The sequence below is a fragment of the Curcuma longa genome, chromosome 2 (assembly GCF_044706935.1).
Source record: "Curcuma longa cultivar G26 ecotype Majalengka, Jawa Barat chromosome 2, ITB_CL_G26_1.1, whole genome shotgun sequence".
Classification (NCBI taxonomy): domain Eukaryota; kingdom Viridiplantae; phylum Streptophyta; class Magnoliopsida; order Zingiberales; family Zingiberaceae; genus Curcuma; species Curcuma longa.
In genome coordinates this window covers 15690156-15716267 of record NC_133862.1, presented here as the reverse complement: position 1 = coordinate 15716267, position 26112 = coordinate 15690156, and the positions used below count along the sequence as shown (strand labels likewise).

At 36.9% G+C, this 26112-nt stretch overlaps 2 protein-coding genes and 1 long non-coding RNA gene across 4 annotated transcripts; 1 reads left to right on the top strand and 2 right to left on the bottom strand.

Annotated features, from left to right (window-relative positions):
• Positions 1 to 309: 309 nt before the first annotated feature.
• Positions 310 to 2676, top strand: LOC141816614 (uncharacterized). Of its 2 annotated transcripts, none has more exons than XR_012600718.1 (6): positions 310 to 497; positions 573 to 646; positions 741 to 814; positions 895 to 974; positions 1350 to 1428; positions 2455 to 2676. It is a non-coding gene; the product is annotated as an uncharacterized LOC141816614 (long non-coding RNA). The 2 variants fall into 2 exon arrangements; XR_012600717.1 differs by having other exon boundaries at positions 484 to 497; positions 590 to 646.
• Positions 2677 to 3831: 1155 nt separating this feature from the next.
• Positions 3832 to 7334, bottom strand: LOC141821711 (uncharacterized). Its single transcript, XM_074709062.1, has 3 exons — positions 7157 to 7334; positions 4375 to 5003; positions 3832 to 4074 (listed from the first exon to the last, which is right to left on the bottom strand). Exons 1-3 carry the CDS (start codon positions 7332 to 7334, stop codon positions 3832 to 3834), a joined length of 1050 nt encoding a protein of 349 aa, XP_074565163.1.
• Positions 7335 to 10359: 3025 nt separating this feature from the next.
• Positions 10360 to 12790, bottom strand: LOC141821891 (protein indeterminate-domain 14-like). The gene is made up of 3 exons (XM_074709268.1): positions 12339 to 12790; positions 11831 to 12242; positions 10360 to 11122 (listed from the first exon to the last, which is right to left on the bottom strand). Exons 1-3 carry the CDS (start codon positions 12457 to 12459, stop codon positions 10492 to 10494), a joined length of 1164 nt encoding a protein of 387 aa, XP_074565369.1. The 5' UTR covers positions 12460 to 12790; the 3' UTR covers positions 10360 to 10491.
• Positions 12791 to 26112: the final 13322 nt, after the last annotated feature.

Genomic DNA, 26112 nt, shown 5'->3' with positions numbered 1-26112 from the left:
TCTCGGTATGTGGGACACCTATGAGGCATGACATAAAGTACTTGCAGGTCAGGTTACCGAATGCAAGTGGTAATGTCCTCGCAAGTTAAGTAAGGTAATGAAGTCCAAGAAGGCTATAGAGGCCAAATTCTTGGCAAGGAGAAAAGCCAGGCAGATTAGCGATTGTGTAAAATACTAGAATTGGGATGGTTAATGGCCTAATGAGTATTTGGTTAGTGGATCCTAAACTAAACCTGACCTGACCCGTTAAGAAACTTATAGAAGCTACAGCGCCGAAAGCTTTCTCCCCATCGCGATTTAATCCCTTGCTTCGCCTCTGTTCGTTCGCCTCCGACGCACGCACAGCTCGATTTGTCTTCGCCGGAGCTGGGAACCAAGGAGAAATTGCCGGTGATGGAAGCCTGGTTGGTTGGGGTTGGATTCTCGCCGGAGGAGGCTCGGATCGTTGGCGTGTTGGCGGCTCTAGCGGCGGCGAACCGAAGAGGGGAAACAGATCGGTAAGGGTTTTTAGTTAGATTTCAGGTTTGTGATCGGTTCTTGAGCTTGGATTTACCGTTTAATCAAGTTTTCAGGCTTGGATGTTGGATAGGTGAGATTGTGCTGGAGTTTTGGTTCGGCGGCGGCGGTGAATCGGAGAAGAGGAACGGTAAGCCGATCTTGAATCTCTAGGGTTCCTGAGGTTGAAACTCATTACATTGGCTCTGAATCTTCCCTAATCTTGGATCTTTTCCTCTCCACAGCTTGGTGACCGGGATCTGATTTGGATTTGGTCGGCAGGTGGGTGAGGCAACGAGCAAGAAGAGGGAAACAGTAGGTAAGGGAAGATGGAGTTAGGTTATCTTTGTACTTGGTTTCTTAAATGGAATTTTATTAGAGTTCCTTGGATTGTTTTAGATCTGATCAGCTTGAGGGAAGGGGAAGAACCTCTGTTGATTTACGGCAGCAAGGGAGGAGGAGAATTGAAGTTGATTAAGGTAAGCATTTGGTTAATTCTAGACTATTTGCTGTGAGTAGCAATGAATTTGATATATTTATCTTGGATTAGGAAGGTGTGGATAGAAGAAGTAAGGAGGGGAGTGTGAATACTATTGGATGGAGTTGACCTATGTTAAGGTTGGATTAGGTTGATCAATTAATGATTTGACTATGTTGATACTTTGTTGATAGATGAGTTTAGTTTGGATAAAATTGAAACAGCAGAAGTTCTGTTTTTAGGCTTGCTTTGATTTATTCAAGGCTAGGCTAATCAGAAACTTTGTAAGTTTCAATAAGTTGAGTTTGATTGTTATTGTCCTATTTATTTGTAATAGGATTAGTTTGTTGTAAGTGTTGTATTGTTGTTATTGCAGGACCTTGACTTGATTGGTCCTATTATATACGGAGTTCGTATTTCTGGAGGATTCTAGTTGTCGATGATCGTCTGATCAGGTGGGTACCCTGTACTTGGTCAATACAGGTTTTCTATTCCAGTGCATGTGTTGTTATTATCTTGTTATCTTGTTGATATCCATGTTGTTTGAGATAGTATCTAGTTGATATTTTTGATAATCATTGCTTGATACCTGTTGTTGACCTTATGATGATCAACTGATGCCATGTTGATACTCTTGTTATTTGTATCATTCATTATGTTGATACACGTATGACTCGTTGCTTGATACTTGTTGTATGATCTTTATTTGATCTATCCATGGTTAGATTAGTCTTAACTACGGTATCATGGACATATATTGACCTCTGTTGATTCTGTTGAACATGCTAATTGACTTTAGCTATTACATGTTGGGATGATCATCATACATCCATAATAGTTGTAGGTGTTGTTGTTGTTGGATCTTACATGCACCGTGTTGTGGTGCCACATAGGTAAGAGGTTGCACTACGGTTGGGTGCGACCAGGATTGGCTACATTGCCCTCCTGCCACACTGCCCCTCCCCACTTATCTTTAGTGGTCAGTTGTCGGAGCTGTGCAGTATGTCCTGTTTGGCCCCTCAATTTACTGCTTTGGGAGAGTGACTGGGGAGTGTAGAGTGCAGACAGTGACAGATATTTTGATTATGTTGATTGATGCAAATTACATGCATTTATTGGTAGGATTATTACATAGTTTACTTTATTCATATGATTGTGGCTGTTGCACTTGGTTGCTATGATTGTTGCACTGCGTGCCATTACATACATGTTTACATGTTATGATTATGATACCTGTTGCACTGCATGATTCTTCCTTAGTAGAATCAGTTATTACACCATGTTCTATACCTGGATACATGATACCTTGTTGATACCTGATACCAGGTACATGTTATTCATTTCTTATGTATATGTTACTTTGGCTCGCACTCTGTTATTATTCTTGTTGTTTACCTTTACATGCACTTCATTCCTCCTGTACCCACTGAGTATCTAATGCTCACTACCCAGACCCTGGGGTTATGTTGTTTTCTTTCCAGGTATCAGATAGGTTACTTGGAGCTTGGAGATTCGGTCGACTGCTGCTATCTCACATCAGGGGGTGTCTTTAGTTGGTATTATTACAGTTGTATTCTATTTTGGACTTGTAGTGTGGTCATGGGTTGTATCTGCGTTGGCTTGTGTTCGTGGTTATTCTCTTTGTCGGATTTACGATGTTTTCGCTACGTGAATTTTCCATATGTTGATGCGGATTTGATATTGCATGCATGAGTTAATGATTGTGGTCGTGTAGGCCTTATATGTACTCTGTTGTGTGTGTTGTGCTATATTGTTGGATGTGCAGTCCTTATTCCAGCCGCATGTGGCTGAGTATCCTTGTATGTATTTAGGGAAAGTTATTGTTATAGGGGAGATGCTATCGAAATTTTCGGACGGCTTCCCGGGACGTGACAGATTGTATGCAGGGCAAAATGAAGACCCAAAGACATGGAGTTCCAGGCACGAAAGCCCAAGGAACAAGCTTCTTTGGCATAAGGTAATAAGAATCATGGGTAGATGAAGTTAGACAATTTTGATCATTAGGATGATTGAAAATAGAGAAATAGTTGACTAATATCGGTGTATCAATCAACTGATACATTCAAAATAGAAGGATGACTTATGTTTTGGTTTTGGAATCCAAGTATCAATCAATTGATGCTTGATATCAATCAACTGATGTTGATTAGAATTGAATAAAAGCAAATCGATTCAATTATTCAATTCAACTAATGCCTGAGAGGTCTACAATTCTGTTCGAGTCAAGCATTCATATAAGAGGGCAAAATATTCTGTTGCAAAGCAAAGCTGCCATTTCAAGTCAAATATTTTTATGCTAAGTTCTTGCTAAGGTTTCTTTAAACTCAACATCCATTCTTGGTGCAAGTATTTGAAGAAGAAGTTAAGGTGTTTGGTTTAGAAATTGTTTTCTATTTTCTATTTCTATTTTTCTATTTTCTGATCTAATTTTTAGAAAATAGAAAATGTGTTTGGTATGATATACTATTTTTATTTTCTAGAAAAAAAATTAGAAAATGTGTTTGGTTTGTTAATATGAAAAATTATAAACAAAATAATTTTTTTAATAAAAGACCATCTTATTCATGGAAAAGGAAAAACCTTGTGTGAAGTATTTCCTGTTCTAACTTCGATTTCAATTATTTCCAAAGACACGCAGTAACATTTCTCGTTTCCTAAGGGTTATATACAAGCACAAAAACTTAGCACAAAGAGGTAGTTTGAATGATATAGAAGAATCCACCATTCGCAAAGAAACAAAAACTTGTATTGCATTATCATTTACAGTCTTCATTTTCTGCCAACCAGGAATATTGGTTCTGAACAAACACATCATCCTTGGTAGCCGACTTGTTTGCTCATCGAAACCAAGTCTTGAATGCTGAAATCAAGTGTGGGCAATCTTCGATGTTTCGGGTGGAAAAGCTTACGCACTGCTGTAGCAAATCTTGAGAATCTGACAATGGAAGAGTAGATATTATACTTAGAAATGCTTCTTCAAGGTCCTGGATGATTGATTTTTGACCTGTTGGCATTGTGAAAATAATATCCCGGCAGACATTCAGTACCGGGAGCCAACATTTGACCAGATTCATCCTCACCTGAGAAAAATAGATACTAACCTTAAGAGCTTTGAATCAACAGATTCTTACAGGATCAAACTGACAAAATATGCATCACACTGATTCTATTTGAATTGCTTTATATATTTTTGAATCAACATTGCACTCATATGCATGCGCTAAATCAATAAAATTGTTGGAATAATCAACAGAATGCAAGTAAGATGTCAAATTAAATATGACAAACAAATTGAAATGAAATAGGAATATTTGCTGTAGAAATTCAATCGGGTAGATCTAAAATGTTGTAAGTCACCTCAAATGTGTATTATCATTTACAGTCTTCATTTCCTCCGATGTGCAATTCCCATCCGCCTCCTCTGAGACAATGGGCAAAATTCTTGCTAGGAGGTTTTCACACTCCTCCCGTCGAAGCAAAGGCATCAAATTGAGTACCCCCTCCTCTTCCTCCTCTGTCCACGGCACTGCCTCAAGGAATCGTACGCAAGCTCGGACGCAATCATCGAAGAGGAGCTCCATTGCCACAGGGAGCATATCCAGAGCATCGGACACGGATCCGATCTCACCAGAGAAGTCGAGGCTATGGAGAAGCCAAATGACTGCGATGTGAGCGTCGAAGGGACTGCGGGAGCGGTGGCTTCCCGCAGAGGGGAGGACCTTAAGGTTGAGGCGATATCGAATCCCGTTCTCACTGACGGAGGAGTGATTCCATCGCTCGGAGAGGAGGGCGTCGAAGTGCGTGGTGGCTGGAGGTAGGACTGGCACTCCGGGCAGTAGATGATGGCGGTGTGGCAGATGAGGCCCTCGGTGATGTCCACCCGAGAGCGCAGGTAGCGGATGCACATGTTGGTCGGGTTGGGCGGCATCGCCACTGCTCCATCGGCGGCTTGACCTAGTTTTTTTTGGTATCGAAGAAGAAGAAGAAGCGGAAAACGCGGTTACTATAGCTGCATTTTTGTATTTTTCCGTAAGTTTTCATTTTCCACAGAAAATGATATTTTATCATTTTTTATTTTTTTAGAAAATGACTTCTCATTTTTCAGAGAATGAGATTGGAAAACACAAAACAAACAATAATTTCTAGAAAATAAGAAAATAAAAATAAAAAATGATCAAACCAAACGCCCCGTAAATCTCTCAAGTAACTCTTTGTAACTTCTTTTTATTTTATTTTTCTATTTGTATTGTAATATTATTATAAATGGTTTCTCCACCTTTGGATTTGGTCCGAGAAGGAGAAAATCAATAGAGGTAGTAAAACGCTAGGGTTAGTCTTAGAGATAGTTGCCTTGGGAGGCGGCAAACGAAGTAAAACAAACTTGTTAGAGTTGTGTTGTATTTTATTAGCTTCTCTTCAAGGTTTTCGTTGTCCATTCAATAGACGAAGTGATCAAAACTATTCACTCTCTCTTCTAATTCGCAAGGTCCTAACATGGACTCCTCATTACGAATGGATGTATTAGTCTTGGTCTTCTTGGATGATGAAGGATTATCAATTTTTGACTTAAAGAATGATAGAATATTATTTCTCCTCTTTCTCTCTTGACATGATATTAAAATAAACTAAGTAATTACACAATTAATTAATACTCAAATAACACAGTTTACATTTATTTTTTGACGAACACCACTAGAGATCGTATAAACATTTATATTGTTTTCCCTTTAAATTTTCATCAATGCATCAATTCTAGAAGAAAGTCTAAATAACCACACATCCAAGAGGGAAAAAGTGAGGAACATCTTATATCTGCATTGAAAGCTAAGAATGTTCTAGAGGTGGCGACACTTCTTTTCTGATGGTCAATCAATGACAACCGCAGTGGCATTGGAAATCAAATTTGGGAATTTAGGGCTGATCGTAGAATTTGATTTTGGGATTTAGAATTGATCGGTCGATGATAAGAGTTGAATATAAAAAAAGACCCCCGGAATTAATAGTGGAATTTGATTTGAGGATTTAGAACTGATCGAGTGAATAATTGTATTAAAAAAAATTAAAATGATCCTCGAATGAAAGCACAAGTAGGCTAACAGCTGCCTCTGCCTTTGGTTATTTGAACATTGTTAATGATAGAGTATTGCATAGAATTTGTTAGAACAAAAACTCATATAGCTTGCTAGATGAAATGATATTTATGAAGATGGTGGTTGCAGTAGTGACATAAAGTTCACTAGAGGAATAAGCTTATATAATTCATCTCAAATGAGAAAATCTAAGTTGCTAAGCCTATATATATATATATATATAACTTAAATTGCTGGACGTTGAGTGTAGCATAGTGTTGAATGAAGAAAACGATCTAATCGACCCAAAACGTTAGAGCTTATACTTCTTGACGCTTGCAGTGTTTTTAGGGTTTAGGCATAAGATCCACTTAATCAACATACAACAACCACCTGATATTGCTTGATGATAATAACAACAATGATGATAATGGTACTGATAGATATATATTCTAGTATAGAATTTAATGAAAATGAAAAGATTTAATCGTCAACAAATGGCTAGAACTTGTATTATAAGATCAATGTAATCGACCCATGAATTGAAACTTAAAAACCTATGAAGGAATGATCACCATGCCAATGAAATGAACCTGAGATCCTAGATCATCAAGGACAAGTAATTAAAATGAAGCTCGTCTTTTATCACAGAGATCGCAGTTCGTCGCGCGCATCCTTGTTCCTTGTTACGGTTGGGTGGAATTTGCTGCTCTTCTCAACCAAGTCTCCTAGAGAGTTTCCACTAATTAATACTGCATACAAATGGCAATTGTTGACCAATATTCTTTTTTTGGTGCAGGTCTTTTTAATGACAATAAATATAAAGAAATTAATTTTAATTGCAGATGATTTACTATGTCTAGATTGCAATCGTTGATTATCGTCGTTACTTTTCTAGATGAAGCTAACTGATCTAAATTTCCACAAGGATTCACAAGACAAACTGATCATCAATTTGCTGAATCAGTTCACATCCTGTGAGGCAGCCGAGGGCAATTCCGAGATGACGGAGCTCTCCTAAACGAACTATCCCAAGACAAACGAATTGTCTTGTTTACTTTCACCGAGAGGTAAGTAATTGTCTCGCAATTACTTTGGCTCACCAACGTCACGTGGTGTGGCCGAACTGAGACTGAGACAAACTGCAGCTGCAACAGCGCTGCACAGTTTGATCCACCAACGTTGACGTGATGCGCTTGTCGTCGCGTGGGAGAGAAGAGGTTCCCCTTGCCCGGCCAGCTCTTGTCTGCGTCAGTGTCAGCGTCAGTCATTTATACTGAAGCACCGCATCAGGAAAAAAAGAGAGGGAAGAAGGAGGAGGCGTCGCTTTCTGCTGGAAACGTTATGGCACTGAAAGCGTGGCCATCGCGATTTATGGTGGTGGCTCGAGCGGATGCATGCAGTCAACAGATCTTTCGTACAAGTTATCATGAGAAAAAGGAGAAGAAGGGTTCTGTCTGAATGGATCCTGCAGCCATTTTAAATTTCAGCGCAGCCTTTTTGATGGTCTTCGCGTCTTCATCCCGCCGTACAGATTCTTGGAGAAAGTGACTACATTGATCAAATTAGGTCTTATTCTTTGTTTTGGCAATTAACTAGGATTAATTACCTAGATTATTATTATTATTATACAACATCTGCTAGACTTTAGTTAACTTCATGAGCGCGTTCCTTGAAGGTAAGCTAGTTAGAGTAGGGTTTGAATATATGAGGTGACCTAAATTTATTAATTCTTTGCATATATAAACGCAAAGAAGATAATTGTTAGTAACAAGGATATTGCACAATTATGATCGAGAGTGTTAAGATAATCATAACAAAAAAAAAAAACTAAAAGGTTATAGCAAGCACATGTCGTATATCATTCTATACCATTCAGTATTACCACCTCTTAAAATGAGATAATGGGATAGTCTTCTACAAATTGAGAGATTTGCCACCTCTAAAGATAAACACCTTGACCCAACACAAAATAACACCTTTCCTCCCCTAAGGATGATATAGATAAAAGTAATACTCAAATGATCTTCAACTTCAAGGATGAAACTTTGTCCAAGCTTCTAAGCCATCTTAGTGTTTCCTTTGACACTTGAAAATAATAAATAATCAAAAATATTTTTGCATAAGGATTAGGTGCAAAAGAAACCACCAACAAAAGTCTTTAAAGTAAGTGAGTCCCAAAGACTATATTCAAGTAATTGTGTCGACCAATTGATAACTTGATTAACACTATTCAATGGGCAAATTTAGGTAAGATGTGTCGAACAACATACAACTTAGAAACAAATTAAAGAAGTAGTGACCGATAAACAAAAATGGTTGACACACCTAAGCCATCAACTAGCTCAATGTTTCAATTGCCTAGAACAAGGGAAACCCCCCTTCGAAGGATGAGCAAAGGTTTGTCTCTATTTGTTTATCCCTCCAACCATTAAGGATCAACTTCACACCTTGATAAAAGATCCTCTAGGGACCAAAATAAGGCTTCCTTAGGTAACATGCTCTACCTAAAACTAAATCCTATCATTACAACAATCTATCCTTAAAAACAAACCCAAGACTACATCATGTATAATCACACAACGCTTAATGTTTGGTTTCCATCTCCTTCTAATCTAGGGTCGATCTACTCCTCCAACCCTTACATCGAGCCCAAAAGATCTTACCCTCAAGGCATAGTTAAGTTGGTTACAACGGAGCATTTGCAGAAGTGAACAAGGGTTTAAATACACTTCAACAAAAAGGACAATGCTCTCCTCCGTCGTGGTCAACTGCAGCTTCTCGATTAACCTCCTCATAGATAGTTTGAGACCGAGGTACCGCTGGGGTGGCAGATTGCTACCTTTTGTAGAAGAGTCCAAAAGATCCCTATATGCAATCTTTAAGTTGAACCACAATGACTATTTACACACTAAATACACATATCATATACAAAATATCTAACCTGAATTTGATTATCAACGTATCAAAATGAAAGGGCTTCGGTGTTGACGAAGTGTAGTTGAATCACTTGCCCCTGTAGATGTTGACGAAAGCATCACCATTGTTCTTATCGAGGGCCTTGGTGTGAGTAGCGAGTCTTTCCTTGTCGATGATGGTAAGGTTGGATACATAGGAGAGGAAGAAGTTGGATCACTCAAGGCAGTTTCGCTCAAGTAATTAGTGCTAGTTGTAGATGTTGGTGCAATCAATACACTCCTTCATAATCAACTACTTGTCATAGTCACTTGTAGACCCATTTGTAAAATATAAGCTCCACATTCTTTGGGCTAGCTTGACACCAAGTCCCAAGTTTAAATATTTTTCAAAGCTTGAATCTCCTTCTCTCCATTGCTTTCCTTTCAATATTTTGTTCAACTTTTTTTTAAAAGATTCTTGATTCTATATTCAAGGCACTTGTACTATTCCCTTTAAAGCTTAAGTTAAATGCATATCAGTAAATAGATTGGCCAAAGTATGTAACTATGTAAGTTACCCATTTAAGAATAAGTAGTGTGATGAATGATTGTTAACCTCCAAACACTGCATCAAGGGAGATGAAAGGTGGCTCAATCGCTGAGAGGTAGCATTTTCACACTAATAAATTTATATATTCTTATATAAAGAGTATCATATTTTATATATTTGAAATTTTGTTATGCTATCTTAAATATATAAGATATTGATTGTACATGGTCTTTACAAATTAAACTTAATTGCCATAATTTTTTTTCATTGTTTTATTTTTATTGAGTCTTTTATTTAAAATATTTTCTTTAATTTTATTTGATCTTATCATTCTTTTTATTGTTGATTAGTTTTTTTGTCTGATTTTTTATTTTACTAGATTGGATTCTTGTATTGCTTACTTTTTTTTTTTTTATCTTGTTAATAGTTTCATAAACATTGGAAAATTCAACGAGGACACAAAAAAAGACATTTCTCTAGGCATAGAGGTGACTTTGAAAAACAATAAAATTGTGAAACAAACAATAACTTAAAAGAATTATTCTTATTAGAACAAACAAACAATAACTCAAATAAAGAGCTCTATAATTCACAAAAACCTTTCCAAGTAATACATCAAAGAGCATATAAAACAAGAATAAGAGAAAACTTAACTCTCTATCTCATTAAATAATAATATATATATTTTTATTGAGTAGGAGTAACGAGATTAAATTTACAGATTTGAATGTCTAACCTGTAGCGAAGCCATTCAATACAAAACCTTGAAGTGTACAAATGAATATATTCATACACACCAAAACAAATACTTATTAATGATTTTATGTAGGATGAATTTTCAACCCCTCATATGAAAACACCATCAGATTAATAAAGATAACTACACATAATCACACCAAGAATTATTGCAATCAACACTGGCCGTTCTCAGTTGATTTGTAGAAGGAACAAGACTGTGGATTTCAATCCTTCTAGTTAATGTCAATTAGTGTTATGATTGGAGCTCGTCGACGGCGACGACATGGGCGGCCACTGCTTCCTGCAAGAATGGCAAGTGATTTGGAGAAGCATCGACGCGATCCGCTTCTGGGCGTGCTCCCTCAGCACGTAGGCGTTCTCCAGCTTCGCCCGCGCCTGCTGCCGGATCCTCTTCGCGTCGGCGAACTCCTTCTCCGCCATCTCCACCTCTTCCTTATCATCTCTCGCTGGCGCCGCGTTGGCAACTACTCCCGGCGGTCCGATCGACAGTTGGAGCTCCGTCGGCGTCGCCGCTTCCTGATCAGGAGAGAAGGGAGCGCGAGGTGCGGTTCGGTGGAGGAAACTGTAGGACGTGGTGGGCAGCAATTGGAGCTCGAGGTAGTTATGCTGGCGGCACTCGTTTGGAATAATTGGCAGCGGCGGCGGCGGCAAGAAGAATGGAAGAAATGACGACGCCGGTAGTGCTTCTGCAGCAGTTGGAGTGGTGGCGGCGTTGACGTTGGCGTTGAAGTCGGTGGTGGTGGAGGCGGCGCTGGTGGAGAGGGTGAGTGGAGGCCGTGAGGATTGAGTGCTTTGCAGTCCTCCTGCTCGGCTGGCGTTGCACGAATCTTGGTGCTCTATGAAGCTCTCGACTCTGCATGCAGTATACATACAATATTATATATATACATATATCTAATTGGTATATACATATATAAATACTCTTCCCAATATTAAAATTACACCTATAAGATCAAACTGTAGACTCCAAAAGAATATATGTCAAAATATATCTACCAGTTTTTTGTCCCCAAAAGAATACTTTTGTATTAAAGGAAGGAGGGTGGGAAAAAGGAAATTCTGGGATTAATGTGAGCATTTATTTAATGGTGCTGCAAACAAATTTAAGCATGAACTATGAGCATAATTAGAATTGGGAACTGTGCATCTAGTGAGTGCAGATGATCAAAATTCATTAAGATCATTATTACAATCTTCCTTCGTTACTATTTTATAATTCATACTTTTGGTTGAAAACATTCTATTAAAGTAGGAACTAAATTTCCTTTAAAATGGTATCAGTCTCTTCTAATTTGCAAAAGGATTTTTTGATTAAGGATCTGTATATTCTGTACTAATTGACACCAAGAAAATGCCAGATTTGGAACGTCTGGAGTAGTACAAAGAACAAAATGATGTCGATTTGCCACAAAAAAAAAAGAAAGAAAAGAGAAATCTCTGAACAGAAAATTGCTTTTTGTTTCTGAAAACTGAGTAATTAAGATGGAGATTGCTAAATATTTAGGGTTTTATTGAATTCATCATAGATCAGCTTTTAAAATTAAGGAACCTACCAGCTTACCTGGAGAAGACGCGGCCGCAGTCGCAGGAGTGGCCGCGGGTGCCGCAGGTCTTGAGGTGGGCCTTGTAGTCGGAGTGGACGGCGTAGGCCTTGCTGCACCGGGCGCAGGCCCACTGCCGGTGGCTGCTGTGCTTCCGCCGGAAGTGCTTCTTGATGCCGACGAGGTCGCCCAGCGCGTGACGCGGGTCGTGGTGCAGGCAGCTCACCTCGGGGCACACAAACACCCGCTTGTTATTCCTCCCCGCATCCGCTCCCTGCTGCCGCCGCACCAGCTTCCACGGCACCTTGTGCCGCCGCCGGTGCATCTGCAGGTTCTGCTCCCGCTGGAACCCCTGCCCGCAGATCTCGCACACGTACCGGTCCGCCTCCAGCAGCGTCCGCGGAGACAGCGACACCACCTCCGCGTCCGGATCTGCACTAGCACTCAAAACCCCGCCGCGTCAGTAACCTGTTCGATCAAATGCCTCTCTGAGTTTATTATTTCAAAAAAACAGTCTCATGGGCATACCTGGAGTCCCTGCAGGCCTTCTTTTCCTCTTGCCTCCATTGATCTCATCCATAGAAGACACAACCGTACTGTTCATGGGAGGAAGGACAGCAAACTTCGCAGGGTTGGAAGAGCTTAGCATTTGCGTGATATATATCTAATGCGTATTAGGAATTCGGATATGGGCAAGACATTAAAAAAGGGTCATAGTGGTGAACGAATAATACAAAAGGTTTGAGACAGCGGAGAAAGAGAAAAGAGATCTGCAAACAAATAGAGATATGAACAGCTACAGAGAGAGTGTGAGAGAGATTGGAATTGGAGGAGAAAATTAATTGAAAGGTGGAGGTCTTTCTTCAGCTGAGATGAATGAACCTGTCTCATATACCTAAAGTTGAAGGCAGCTTTCCAAAAGCTAGCTCCCTCTGGTCATACTGAGTTGAGATGAGTAGGATAATATTGAAGGGAACACTGAAGGGATAAAGTTAGTGTGTGTGTGTGTGTGTGTGTGTGAGAGAGAGAGAGAGAGAAGAGAGAGAGAGAGAGAGGGAATAATGCATGAATGGAATATGGATCATGACCAAGCCACGCAAAGCTTCAAACTTGAGCCCACCAATATTAGAGTTGGGTGGTGGTGACAGAGAACAAGCACACTGGCAAGGAAACAAAAACGCATACATATAATTTCGTCTCATTATTACTCTGTTCATCAGTTTTAATAATTTCCATGAATAAATATCTGTACTTGTAACTCCAACACCACTGGGCCAGCAGTTCAAACTGATCTCGCTGGTGTTACTGAACTGTGAAGGATGCCAAGAACAAAATGCCATAGAATACAATTTACCAACACATTGATGCTCTGTGCAGTACGTTTAGATACAGTTTTATACATACAAGTGTTTCATTATACGGTGTGATAAGGATCATGAAACCTCAAAAAAAAAAACTTGGCTCCTCTCCTTTGCTCAGTACTATTATTGTTCCAAAAGAGGAGCACAAGGGCCCACTAAGGCTGTGCTAGGTTATAACCTCCTCCCCTTTGCAACCAAATATAGCTGGATTACCTGAAACTTGATGTCTACTTTACTTTTTCCTGCTCCTGATCACTGTTAATTCTCAACAAAGTTAACGGGACCAACTAAAGAAGCTTTTCACAGTGATGATTACTGGCTGCCGCTGCTACTAGTGCTATTGACTTAGTAATGGCTGAAAGGTAAGAGTACAAGGAACGACAGGATTGATAAACAAACCCTAGCCAGCTGATGGATGCCTGGCACAAAACATTTCAGCATACAGCACACAATTTGACATCTTTTAATATGAGGAGAATCATGTGTGTTTTATACTTGCATATATGTTGAAATTTGTCAATTCCATCAGCTTTGTTTTGTACCTCTAATTAATTAAACAATTTATCGTCATCTATCACATGGTTCTGTCTGAAGGTATTAATTCTTGTATAGCTTTTTATATGTTGAAGAATGTCTGAAGGTATTAATCCTTTTTGACGAAAGGATGGAAGAAACTAAAACTGAGAAAAGCATTCAAATGTACACGTTTAGCAGGAGATTTTCTCTGAAAATGGGAGCAGATCAGTGTCAGGAAATGTTTAGAATAATAAACAATTGATAGTTAAGTCAGAGTGAATCAAGATGAGCGTTAAGATTTAAGGTGATTTAGGATTCAATACTGACAAATTAATTTATTCAAAGATGGGCGTGGAAGGCAGTCTGATATTGGATAGTAAAAGATTTTCTGTAAGTTTTAAAATCTTGGGCACGATGACGTGAATTACAAATATATGGAGACCGCGGAGATGGTAATAAGGAATCAATTTCTGAAATTAACATTAACCTTGCTGAGATTCATGTCACTGCTATTAGAAAAGGGTAACCGAACTAAAAAAAATAAAAGATATAAAAAAAATAAAAAATTTTAATTAATAATTTGTCCACAAGAAATACAATTTATAGAGGTATTAGGGTACTCAATCAATTGATAGATTAATAAAAAATTATCAATTGACATATTACAAAAAAAATTTCTAATCTAATAATTAAATTTTATTAAATAGCTCTCTTTTTATCCTCCGATAAACTCAACGAGAGATTTTTGACATTAAATTTGCTTGCTAGTCTGGTGAACTATTATCTGGATAATGACTTAGTAAAGATATCAACAAGTTGATCTTCAGCAAAAATATAAGAGATAAATACCAAAAATAGGATCGACTCTTTAGGAAATTGAAGAGAACAATTCAAAACTCTGCTTAGAACTGTTTTTCCTCCAAAAAGATTTATTGCGGAAACAAACTCACGTACAGACTTACTTCAGATTAGATCACTTGGTGTTGCTCAAGTGACTAAAACTGATCACTCAACACACCTTATATAGGCTAGTGAAGATGGTGATAAGCATGAAGCGGGTGCTCATTGGGCCCCATCACTCTCCTTTAACCTTTACATTGCTTAACGATTAAGGAACTACAGCTGTGACGCACTTTGAGCGACTCCCCGAGGCTCAACTCATAGTGCCAGCAAATAAAGCAAACAACTCACATAATGCCAGCAAATAATTTACATAAAGTAGGATATGAAGGACGATTTGATTCCTTGCCTTATCAGATATCGTCCTTTACAGCAATCTTTGGGCTCCACCATGCTTCACGGGTGGATCTGCTTTATCTCAGAGCTTATCCTCTTCATTCTTTCGACAAGGTTCCAGAGATCTCGTCTGTTCTTCTTTAATTTTGGTAATTGCCTTCGCCAATAATTTAAGTCACTGTCTTGAGGCCTTTAAGAACCTTGAGGGAATAGGTCCCGCCGTCCACCTTCCATGTGCGCTCGGTGTCCGAAGTCGACTTCCTTCATTTGCAAAATCATTTCCAGCTCATGTAAGCTGGAAAGAACATTTTGTATAGCTTGCTCTTCAATACCAGCCATCTCCCTCCTTTTGTCATGTTCTTCTTTACACAGAATTCCCCTTAAAGTTTCACAAATTAGATCTTCATATTGCGTCAATAAGGGATATTTGGTAGAGGTTGAGGCTTCTTCTTGTTGATCAATAGTAGATTCCTCAGTAAGGACTGCTACTATTTCTGGCTTCGTAATTAACCTGGACAAGGTGTCAGCAAATAAATTTAACTTTCCATCTATGTGCTCGAAATTTACCTTTATCTCGGTACCGGTAATGAAATCCGTGAAAGTCAGCCATCTAACCGTTGAGGGTTTATTCCTTGCAGTTTTATTATGGAAAGAAATTATCGCCTGACAATCTGTCCTGAGCGTAATTTCATCCTTATCTAGGAAATGTTTCTTTAATGCTGTCATAGTTTCAAACTTCTTTGTTCAAAAACCATAAGTATTTTCCAGAAAGGATAAAATTGTTTCTGAGGAAAGAATCGCAAGATCGGAAGGTGGAGACTCGATAAGCATCCTTGGTCCGGAGTTCCGCAAGGCTAGTAAGTGCGTAAGGCGGTAAGCCCTAAGATCTTATCTGAAGATATTCCTCAAAATAATTTTAGACTTCATTTGAAAACTTGGAGAAGGACTTTTTACTAAAATTTATTTGATAAAGCGACTGGATGAGTTAACTGATCGCAAAAGGCCGCCGAGCAACGTAAGTCCTCAAAAGAGAGGTCGTAGCCAGTCGAATGAGCGTGAAAGTTTTATAAGTCCCTAAGCCGTAAAAATAAATTTAATGGTAAAAGGATTCCTTTATGTCGGAAAGAGTTGAGCAGAATATAAGAGAATGGTATGAAAAATCCCGAAACCAAAACCTTGAATATTTAGACCTAGCTGATACCTCAAAACCTGAACCAAAAGATCTAGCCAATAACCTTGGTGTGATTCATAGTAAAGTGTGTCTTCTGTCAAAAGTAACTCTTAAGCATTTCTGTTTCCTTGAGGAAGAAAATAGAAATCTTCAGAAGGAAGTAGCTCAGCTATGAACTTCTTAAGAAATCTAGAAAAGGATTTCGTGTCTAATAAACCTCTTACTAAGGCTGAAGTTAGAAGCTTAGTCACAGAATCTCTAAACAGCCAAAATTAATAGAAGAAGAGGCAGTGAAGTTAATTGAAGAATTAAGACAAAGTGTCAGAAAAGTAGAAGGTGTTCTGCAGGAAGTTAAAAGATTGATTGGTGGATGACAGAGCTTTCTAAGCAGTTAGAGGACAATAATTATTTGAAAGCAAACTGTTGAGTTGTCACACGTTCTCGAATAAAATAAAAATAAATTTTCACATATTTTGTATGAGTATGAAAGACTAGATTTACTGTAAGATATGTCATTCTAATATTATCATACTAAATTTTTAGTGTAACATTTGATGAAGATGAAGTTCTGAAAGAAACGATTGAAGTCAAATAATTTCAGACATTATATTGGCTATAACTTTATATTCAGCCTCAGTGCTTAAACAAGATACTGTAGGTTGTTTTTTTGAATTCCATGAGATAAGATTTCGTCCAAAATATTACGTCCAAAATATTGCATATCCACTAGTAGAGCGTCTATCTTCAAGTGAGCTTACCCAATCCACATCGCTATAGACATGTAAGTCTCTAGAAGATTGACAATATAGAAGAAGATTATGTAGAATAGTACATTTAAGATAGCGAAATCTTCTTTTCACATTATCCCAATTTTGTTCAGTTGGAGCATGCATAAATTGACAAGCACGATTTACTACAAAGGTAATATCAGATTGTGTGATAGTGACATATTATAAGACTTCAACAATACTTTAATAAATTTGAGGATCAGAAATAGCAGGAGAGGATAGAGTTGCAGAGAAGTTATTTATAGCAATTGGTGTGGAGACTGGACGTGCTCCATCCATTTTATCTCTTTGGAGAAGTCCAATAATATATTTGCTCTCAGAGAGGAGACAACCTTCATCATGCAGGATAAGTTCAATACAAAAAAAAGAGCATTACCTAAATCTCGAATAGGAAATTCTTGTTGAGAAGATTTAATAGAGTTGTGATGTCTTTTGATCATTGCCAGTTATTAAAATGTCATCCACATAAATAAGAAAAAATATCATAGATCCATCATTATATTTGTAGAATAGAGAAAAGTCCATGTTTGATCTAGAAAATCCTTGAGCTTATAACCAATTAGATAATTAATGAAATCATGCATGAGGAGCTTGTCAAAGACCATATATGGATTTCTTGAGTTGATAAATATGAGATGGAAATTATGGATGGATAAATTCAAATGGTTGCTCCATAAATATAGTTTCCTCAAGATGACCATGAAGAAAAGCATTAGAAATGTTCACTTGTCGTACAAGCCAATTAAAACAAATAGCTACTGATAATAACAATCTGACAGATGTAATTTTGATGACGGAGCTAAAGGTGTCATGAAAGTCAATACCTGATTGTTGACTAAATCTTTTGGCTATAAGTCGAGCTTTGTACCATTCAAGAGCTCAATGCTTGAGGCGGAATACCTATTTAGAGCTCACAACATTCATGGAGGGAGTGTGCAGAACTAGGTTTCATGTTCCATTGCGAAGAAATGCATCAAATTTTATAATCATTGTATTACGCCAATTCGGATCCTTATTCGTTTATGAAAAATAAGTTGGTTCAATAGATTTTGAAGATACCACTAAAACTTATGAAAGGGTATATTGGGTTGCCATTGGTGGACAACGTGCATAGATGTCAATTAAGGGAAGCATATGACGAGGAGCACTATCATTTGAATCACTTATTGATGACAATGAGGAAGTGGACTGATATGGTAATTTTAATGATGGACCTGTATTATTTGAGGATTCAGAGCCAGAAAGCATATTATCTATGGTTGGTGAAGCTTCTAAGATTGGACACAAAATAATGTTCAACATATTATCTCCCTTTTGATATTGTTAGCACATCTTGCTCTTGTCGGAGTAGCAACTTAAGGTGATTCCGATGATATAGGAGAATTATTAGAGAGCCTCGGAGTAGGACGTAGGATGCCATCACATCCTACAATGTTAGGTGGCATCAAGAAGGTGCCACTTGCATCTAGAGGAGAGATTGGAGAAGCTGCCGAAATAGGAAATAAAAACTCGTAAAAAGTAACATGTCATGAAATATATATTCATCCTGTTGGTATATGCAAGCAACGATACCCATGATGTAAATTACTATAACCAAGAAAAATATATTATAGTAAACGAGAATTAAGTTTGTGTTTAAAGCAAGGGTGTAACCACAGATAACATGTGCAATAAAAAATTCAAAGAAAGTATAGTCAGGAGTTTGATTATAAAATTTTTTCAAAGGACACTTATGATTGAGCAATAGGGTAGGAAGTCAATGTATGAGATATATTGCAGTATAAAGAACTTCATCCTAAAATTTATGCAGAACTAATGCATGATGGAGAAGAGCTAAGGCAGTTTCAATAATATATCTATGTTGTCTCTCAGCAAAGCCATTTTTCTCTGAAGTATGAGGGCAAGAGACTCGATGACCAATTCCACAAGAGATAAGATGATGATAGAGAGCTTGATATTCACCTCCCCAATCAAAATAAACAGAGAGTATTTTATATGATTAAAATATCATTCAACTTATTTTTGAAAATAACATAATATGTCTAATAAATCATATTTTTTTCTCATAGGATAGAGCCAAATATATTTACTAAAATGATCAATGAAGGTAACATAATATAAGAAACTTTGGTTAGACAAGATAGGTGTACGATCCCAAACATCCGAATGAAAATTCAAGTGAAAAATAGAAACATGATCAGATGAAGAGAAAGGTAGCTTATGACTTTTAGATTCCATACAAACCTTACATAAATGAGACGAAAAGAAGGTAAATCATACCTATTAATGATCGACTGAACAATGTGAAGAGAAGGATGACCAAGTTGGGCACTTCAAGCTGGTTTTTTTGTATGTTCATCAATGAAAGCTTTGATCGAAGAATTTTGAAGATAATAGAGGTCATGTTTAATTCCCCAATAAAATAAGACAGTATTTGTTCCTCTATCCTTTATAAAATAATGATTATGATAAAATTCAAAGCTCACATCATTATCAAGATAAACTTGACGTACAGAGAGCAAATTTTTAGTAATAGATGGGATGTGAAAGATGTTGCACATGTGAAAAGTACAATTAGATAAATAAATATATATGTTTTCAAGATTGTAATTTGTAAAGTTAAGTTATTGCCTACTTGCACCGTATTCGAGCCATAGTATGGCATTACTTCTATAAGGGTATTATAATCTGATGTAACATGATGAGTTGCTCTATGTCAATATACCATTCAGTAGATGAAAACTCTGATGATTTACCAAAAGTAGGCACGAACGAAAGTACTTAGGATAAATATATGAAATAGTCGATTATCTTAAAGTTGTAGGACCACCGACAAAATTTATGTCAAATCATCTAGGACATTGAGTACTAATATGCTCAACTATGAGACGTGGCAATTGCAAGATCAGACTTGGCTCTGCTGTGTCCTATCCTTCTTCGAGCATCTGGAGGCTGAGGTGTCCTGGCCAATCGGGACTTGCCACCTCATCTGCCTTGCTGGTTCGAAGAAGTATTGTCTGGGCACCTAGATCAGATAGGGGTGCCCAGACTATAGGGGTGCTCGGAGTCCTTTTTCCTAGATCTCCTTTAAGCTTACTTTCTACATCACAGAGTTAGAACAATACAGACTTAATACAAGAAATTAAGTTTTGACAGTTTCATAACTGTCTGGTCTTGACTTTGGATTTCTAATGAAATTCTATGTTAGATTAACATCTACTGTTCTCTTCAAGGGAACACATCATCACCTACTCTTCTCAAGAGATTTTAATTGTTTACCAAACATCCAGTTCTCCAGACCTATTTGGACTTCTTGTTCAGCATTTGATCCTCTGACCCCTAGGACTTTTCTTTCGATGTCTAATCCTCGCTGATCCATCGACCTACTAAATGCTCAATTTACTGACCTGCCTAGACTCTCCGCTTGGTGCTCTTGATCTACCAATTCCTTGCCCAGCCCCACTAACCAGGACTTCCTTGCCTAACCGTAATTAAAACTTGTCTTGCTTAGCATCCAGCTAGGACTTGTCTTGGCTAGCCTCCAGCTATGACTTTGTCTTACCTAACCTCTAGTTAGGACTTTCCTATGCTACCTGCACACTTAGATCAGCTCATCATTCCACAACATATTCTTAACTTAAACTTTTTACCATAATCAAAACATATGTTCAATTATCTAGTGCTTCCTACACTGATAATCTCCCTCTTTTTGATTATGACAATATAGTTCAAAGTTAAATATCAAATATTCAAAAATCATTTTCAAAGCATCTTAAAATTAAACACAAAAAAACTCCCTTTAATTCAGTCTCTCCCCCTGAAATTAAAGTGGTCTTAACTTTTGAAAATTACTAAACTTTTAAAAGAATATTTATCTTAACTTTTTAAAAAACACCTATCTTAACTTTGAAGTTTTTTGAAACTTTCTCCCTTTGACATAATTAAAAATAAGTAAGGTTTTGAAATAGATGTTTTAAGGTCAGAAAAAATTAAAAATTTTGCACGAAAGTTTGAAAATAAAATTTGAGATGCAACACTTATATGAAAATAAACAAACAATAATGAATAATATTGACAGTTAAGAGCACTTATTTGAAAAAATAGGTTTAAAAATAAAAATTACTAGCCAGTTTAGAAAGATTATTTTAAAAATTAATTTTATTTTTCATTAAAATCGAGTTAGATTAATTGGATATTAAGTTAGATTAACTTAATTAGATTAATTAAATTTTAGCTTGGATTTATTTTAAGTTAAACTTATTTAGGGTTAGAATTAATTATGTTTAATTATTACACTAAATTTAATTAAATTTTAAGGTTTTGTGTTATTTGATTAAGGTTTAATTATTTAACTTCATTTTTATTTAATTAATAATTTTGAATTTATTAAGTTAAGTTTTAATTAATTTAAGTTAAGATTATTTGAGTTTTTAGTTTAGTTATAATTTTAGTTAAGTTTAATTGAATTTTAAATTTAGTTGAAATAGATTAATTAAATTTATTTAGAATTAATTAAGGTAAATTAATTTATTTAGGGTTAATTGATTAAGTTGAATTAATTGAGTTACTTAGATTAATTATGAATTTTTAGTATATTTAAGTTTTAGTTAATTAGATTAATTTCAACTAAATCCAATTCACCCATTTCTAGATTTCCAATCAGTTAATTCTATGGGTTGTGTGAGATGATTGTTTAATTTTATTTTTGATTAATTCAATTATGAATTCTAAGACTTGATTGACCTTGAGTTAGATTCAAGTTTGAACGTTAATTAATTAAGTATATATTTTAAGTTTTAGCTTTTAGACCTTGGCGAGACATAGATGTATTTAGAGCCGTCAATTTGGGTTGGGCCCGTCGGGTTGGCCCGCCCCGCCAACAAATTTAAGCGGGTTGGGTTGGAAATTTATCAACCCATCATCAGGCGGGCCTAAATGGGTCAACCCAAGCGGGCCGCGTGTTCAGGCGGGCCAACCCGTGGCGGGCTCGGGTTGGCCCGCGGGCCTGGAAAAAAATTAATAAAAAAAATCAAATAATGAATAAGTTGTTACACCTTATCAATTATAATAGCAAACCTAAATCCAATGGTTGTTAACTTAAACCTAGATCTAACGGCGTAAGGAAACATTTACTTTATCTTTTCTCTTCCGCCTTCACGAATCGCTAATCGCAAATCCCATTCCCGTTCCCATTCCGCCGACTGCAGCTTTGTCATTCCTTTCCCTCCCTCGGCCTCGCTCCGTCGCTCGTTGTCGCTGATCGTTCTCTTGCGGTTTGCCTCCCATCCTCCTCGCTTCTTCGTTCCCTTCCCTCTCATCCACCTCACTCCGCCGTTCGTCGTCGTTGGTCGAGTGGTCGTTTTGCCTTGCTCTGTTGCTGATTGTTCTTGGTGCCTTCCGCGCCGAATCTCATCCCCCACTCGACGACTCCAGCAAGGCAGCAAGTATGTTACTGAATGCTGATTACTTCCTTATGTCTTGACTCTTGATTAAATATTTTGTCGAGAGATTTGTTATCAGTCCAGCATCTGTTTTTTAGGTTCTTGTTTGTGCATAAATTTCTTCAAAAGTGGAATATTATGTTTGATGAATTTGTGCACTTTTGTTTAAAGTATAATTCATAAAAAAAAACCAAATCCAAGTTTCTGATAGAGATACATATTTGGCCTTTCATTAGTTCATATGTGGTCGACTCATTTGCTTTTTTATTTTCTCAATTTTTAGTATTAGTCTTTTACATGCCCCTCCGACAATTGTAACAACGTTATTATTTTCCTATCTTCTTTATTCTACTTCAAGTATTACTTTAGGTTGTTCAGTGCAATCTCAATTTATTTTTAAATTTATTTCTTATTTTACTTACCATGCAAGCTTCTTTTGTTGTTGTCTTCGTCTAGGGGTTACTCAGAATTTGAGGATGGTGCATGCTCTCCCTTTTTTTTAGGTTCTTGCTTGTGCTGTTGTGCATAAAGTTCTTTAAAGTGTTTTTTAGGTTCCTCTGTTTAAACTAAACTTTTAGATTAAATTTGTTTGTAGAGTTGTGTGCCATATTATATTATTTGGTTAGTTTTATAGACTTTATCAAACTGTTTGGTTATGTAAATGATACTTGATGTGTGGTGTGGAATTTTTTTGTTGTGGTGAAGTTTTGCTAAAGTTTTAGATCATTTGCTAAAGTTGTGCACTGTTGTGTTGTCTGTTTGTTAAGCAGGCAACAACCATTAAGCTTTGCAGCAACAGGCATGAGGTTAAAGAAGACATGGATTCATCAATTTTTGACTAAATGTGCATTGTTGTGTTATCAGTTGGTTAAATATAAGTTTTGGTGAAGTCTTACAATTTTTGTGAAAAGAAAGAAGATGTTTTTGATGGTATGTTTTTGTTAGTTATATATATTTGTATTTTCTACAGGTTTATAATTATAAGTCACAAAATTAAATTGTAAAAAATATAAATTTTGAATAAATAAATTTTTTTTAATTATTATTTTAGGCCCGTGGGCTGGCCCGCTTAACCCGTGACCCGCCTTGAATTGGGTTGGGTTGAAGATTTTGTAACCCGCCGAAATGGTGGGTTGGCCCGCTCCGCCCCGCTGGATGTTGGGTTTTTGATGGGTTGGCCCGCCCCGCTGTGGGTCAGCCCGTTTGACAGCTCTAGATGTATTCTTGGGTATTGGAGCAATGACTACTTTCTAAAATAAAGCTAACTTGTGAAATTATATACATAGTTAACCTAATGAAAAACGTTGGTCAGCTAGTCTAAGTTTGACAAGGTAGCTTTAGTTAGTTTCATTTAGCTAAGCAGACTAAATAAGGTACTCCTTACCCCACTTGGTTACCTCGCCCAAGTTTTCTTAACGTCCTATTATCTTGCCCACCCTAATACTAGTTTGGGCAAGTGTCAGTCAAGACTTTGTCCTTATATAGCCTAGGTTCAGTCTATGTTTAGAAATAAAAAAATAACAATCAATTTATTTAGCTATGATAGTTTTTCTATTGGCTCACCCTAGATCATGACTGCGTTATAAGATCTTGTCAGATGGTGAATCTGGTCTTTGGAGATCCAATGTTGGTTCAGTCTTACTTGATTAGTCAAGCTGAACTTGAAAACTTATGTTTTGACTTATTGTCTATTGGTTCGATATACTAATAATAAGTATGATTTGATCATACTTTAGCCTTATATCTGATCCCAGATCGATTGTATACAACCTTTTGAGTTCTAAATATCATATTAAGGTACTTAGAACCTATAGTGAACCATTTCAATAATCTTTTAAGGTTTTCAACTTCAGTTTTCAAATTGAAATTTTCTTCCTCATGTTGTTGGACTTGAGTTGAAGTTCCAATTTAACTTTCACAGTTGAAACCCTTAGGTCATTCTTCTCCTTAAGAGCTTTGACCTCCTTTTGGGGAGACTTAACTAGGATATTTGATTTGGCTAGCTCATGAGTCAAATCATAGATTAAGAAATACAACTTATTTATTAGGGGAGAGTTTACCTCATTATTAGAACCGTCTGAAAAGGATATGGATCCGTGGCTTCTCTCGGACTCGGCTTCGTATTTGGATCTAGACTAAGGCTCAGACTCAGTTTTAGTCACTTGATCTTACGCCAGTAGTGCTAGAAAGCTTGCTTGAGCTTGTTATTCTTCATCAGAATCTTCTGAAGATGACTCATTCCATGTAGCTTTTAGTGCTTTCCTTCTTCATTGCTTTTTGTTCTTCTTCCTGTTTGGACATTCTGACTTGCAATGACCCATTTTGTTACAGATGTAGCAGGTTACTTTGATCTTCATTTTATTACTTTGATTTGATCCAGATGACTTGTTCATTGTTTGAGTCATTTTTCTAATCTCGTGCTTTGTGAACCCTTTCTTCCTTTTGAACAATTTCCGAACTAGGTTAACTAGTTCAGTGTTGAGTTCTCCATCATCTTCTGAGTTTGATTTATCTTCGAATTCAAGTTCCACTCGAGATTTGGACTTTGGCTCCTTCTTCTTGAGTTGACCTGCAATTAAGGCAATACCTTTTTCGACCGGAGTAGCATTAGTCTGCTCATATAATTCAAATTCAGTAAATAATTTATCTAATTTAATTTTTGAAAGGTCTCAAGAGATCTTGTTGTTGGGATGTATACTATAAAGTCTTACTTTTTGTATAAACATCTATTTTGCAATAATATTGAAATGAGAATCACCTTGGTCAAAATGTTTACATTTCTTATGTAATGTAGTTGTCCACTTAATTTATATTGTAGATAACATGGTGTGTGGTGTCACACACAGAAGATCATGTTATCGGTTTCTTATAAATTATAAATAGTAGCTCACAATTAAGATGGATAGGGACAAACCATTGGAGTGGTTGTAGTGTAATTGGTATTAGTTTATCTTGACTATTAAATTACACTAGTACACTTTGTATGTATTGAGCAAGATCGTTTGAGGTCGTTCGATTTATACTGACTATATAATCGAACTAGACCTCAGTTATCATGGATGTGCATGCTCTTAATCCTGATATAATAACAAGCACATATACTTAGTATGTATTTTTTTGATTCATCAAAGGGTGAGGTTTATCTCGTTAAATCAAGAGGCTCGATGAGTTGGGAGATAATGCTATATATATGGTGTGTTGTTGATTATAGAAGAAAACTGTGTCCTATAATCTAGGCTGATGATGTCCCCTTGAGGAGCTCAAAAGGATTATCATGTAAACCCTACAGGTGGACTTAGTTCCGCATGATAATAAGGTTGAGTGGTACTACTCTCGGACTTAGAAGTTAATTAATTGAATTGTCAGTAATTCAATTAATTGACGGACATACGATATCTTAAACACAGGGAGATTAATGCACTCATGGTAAGAAGGAGCCCATATTATAATATGAGATTGGTGTGGTAGTTCAATAATAACCCTTTAGTGGTATGAGTTATTATTGATGGACTTGAGTTGGGTGTTTAGGGAGAACACAGGAAGCCCAAGCCCATCAGGAGGCCAAAATCAATTCCTCCTCTAGGTCCCTGCTGTAGCCTCTGGATAAAGCCTCGAATCCACCTAAGAGAATTCTGAAGAGTTTCGGGTAGGAAATTTCGAATTTTTCTGGAGAAAAATTCTATTAAGAAATTCTGTTAAGAATTTCTGTTATAAAATTCTATTGGGAATTTCTGAAATTCTGTTAAGAATTTTTCCGGAGAAAAATTCTGTTAAGAATTTCCGTTATGA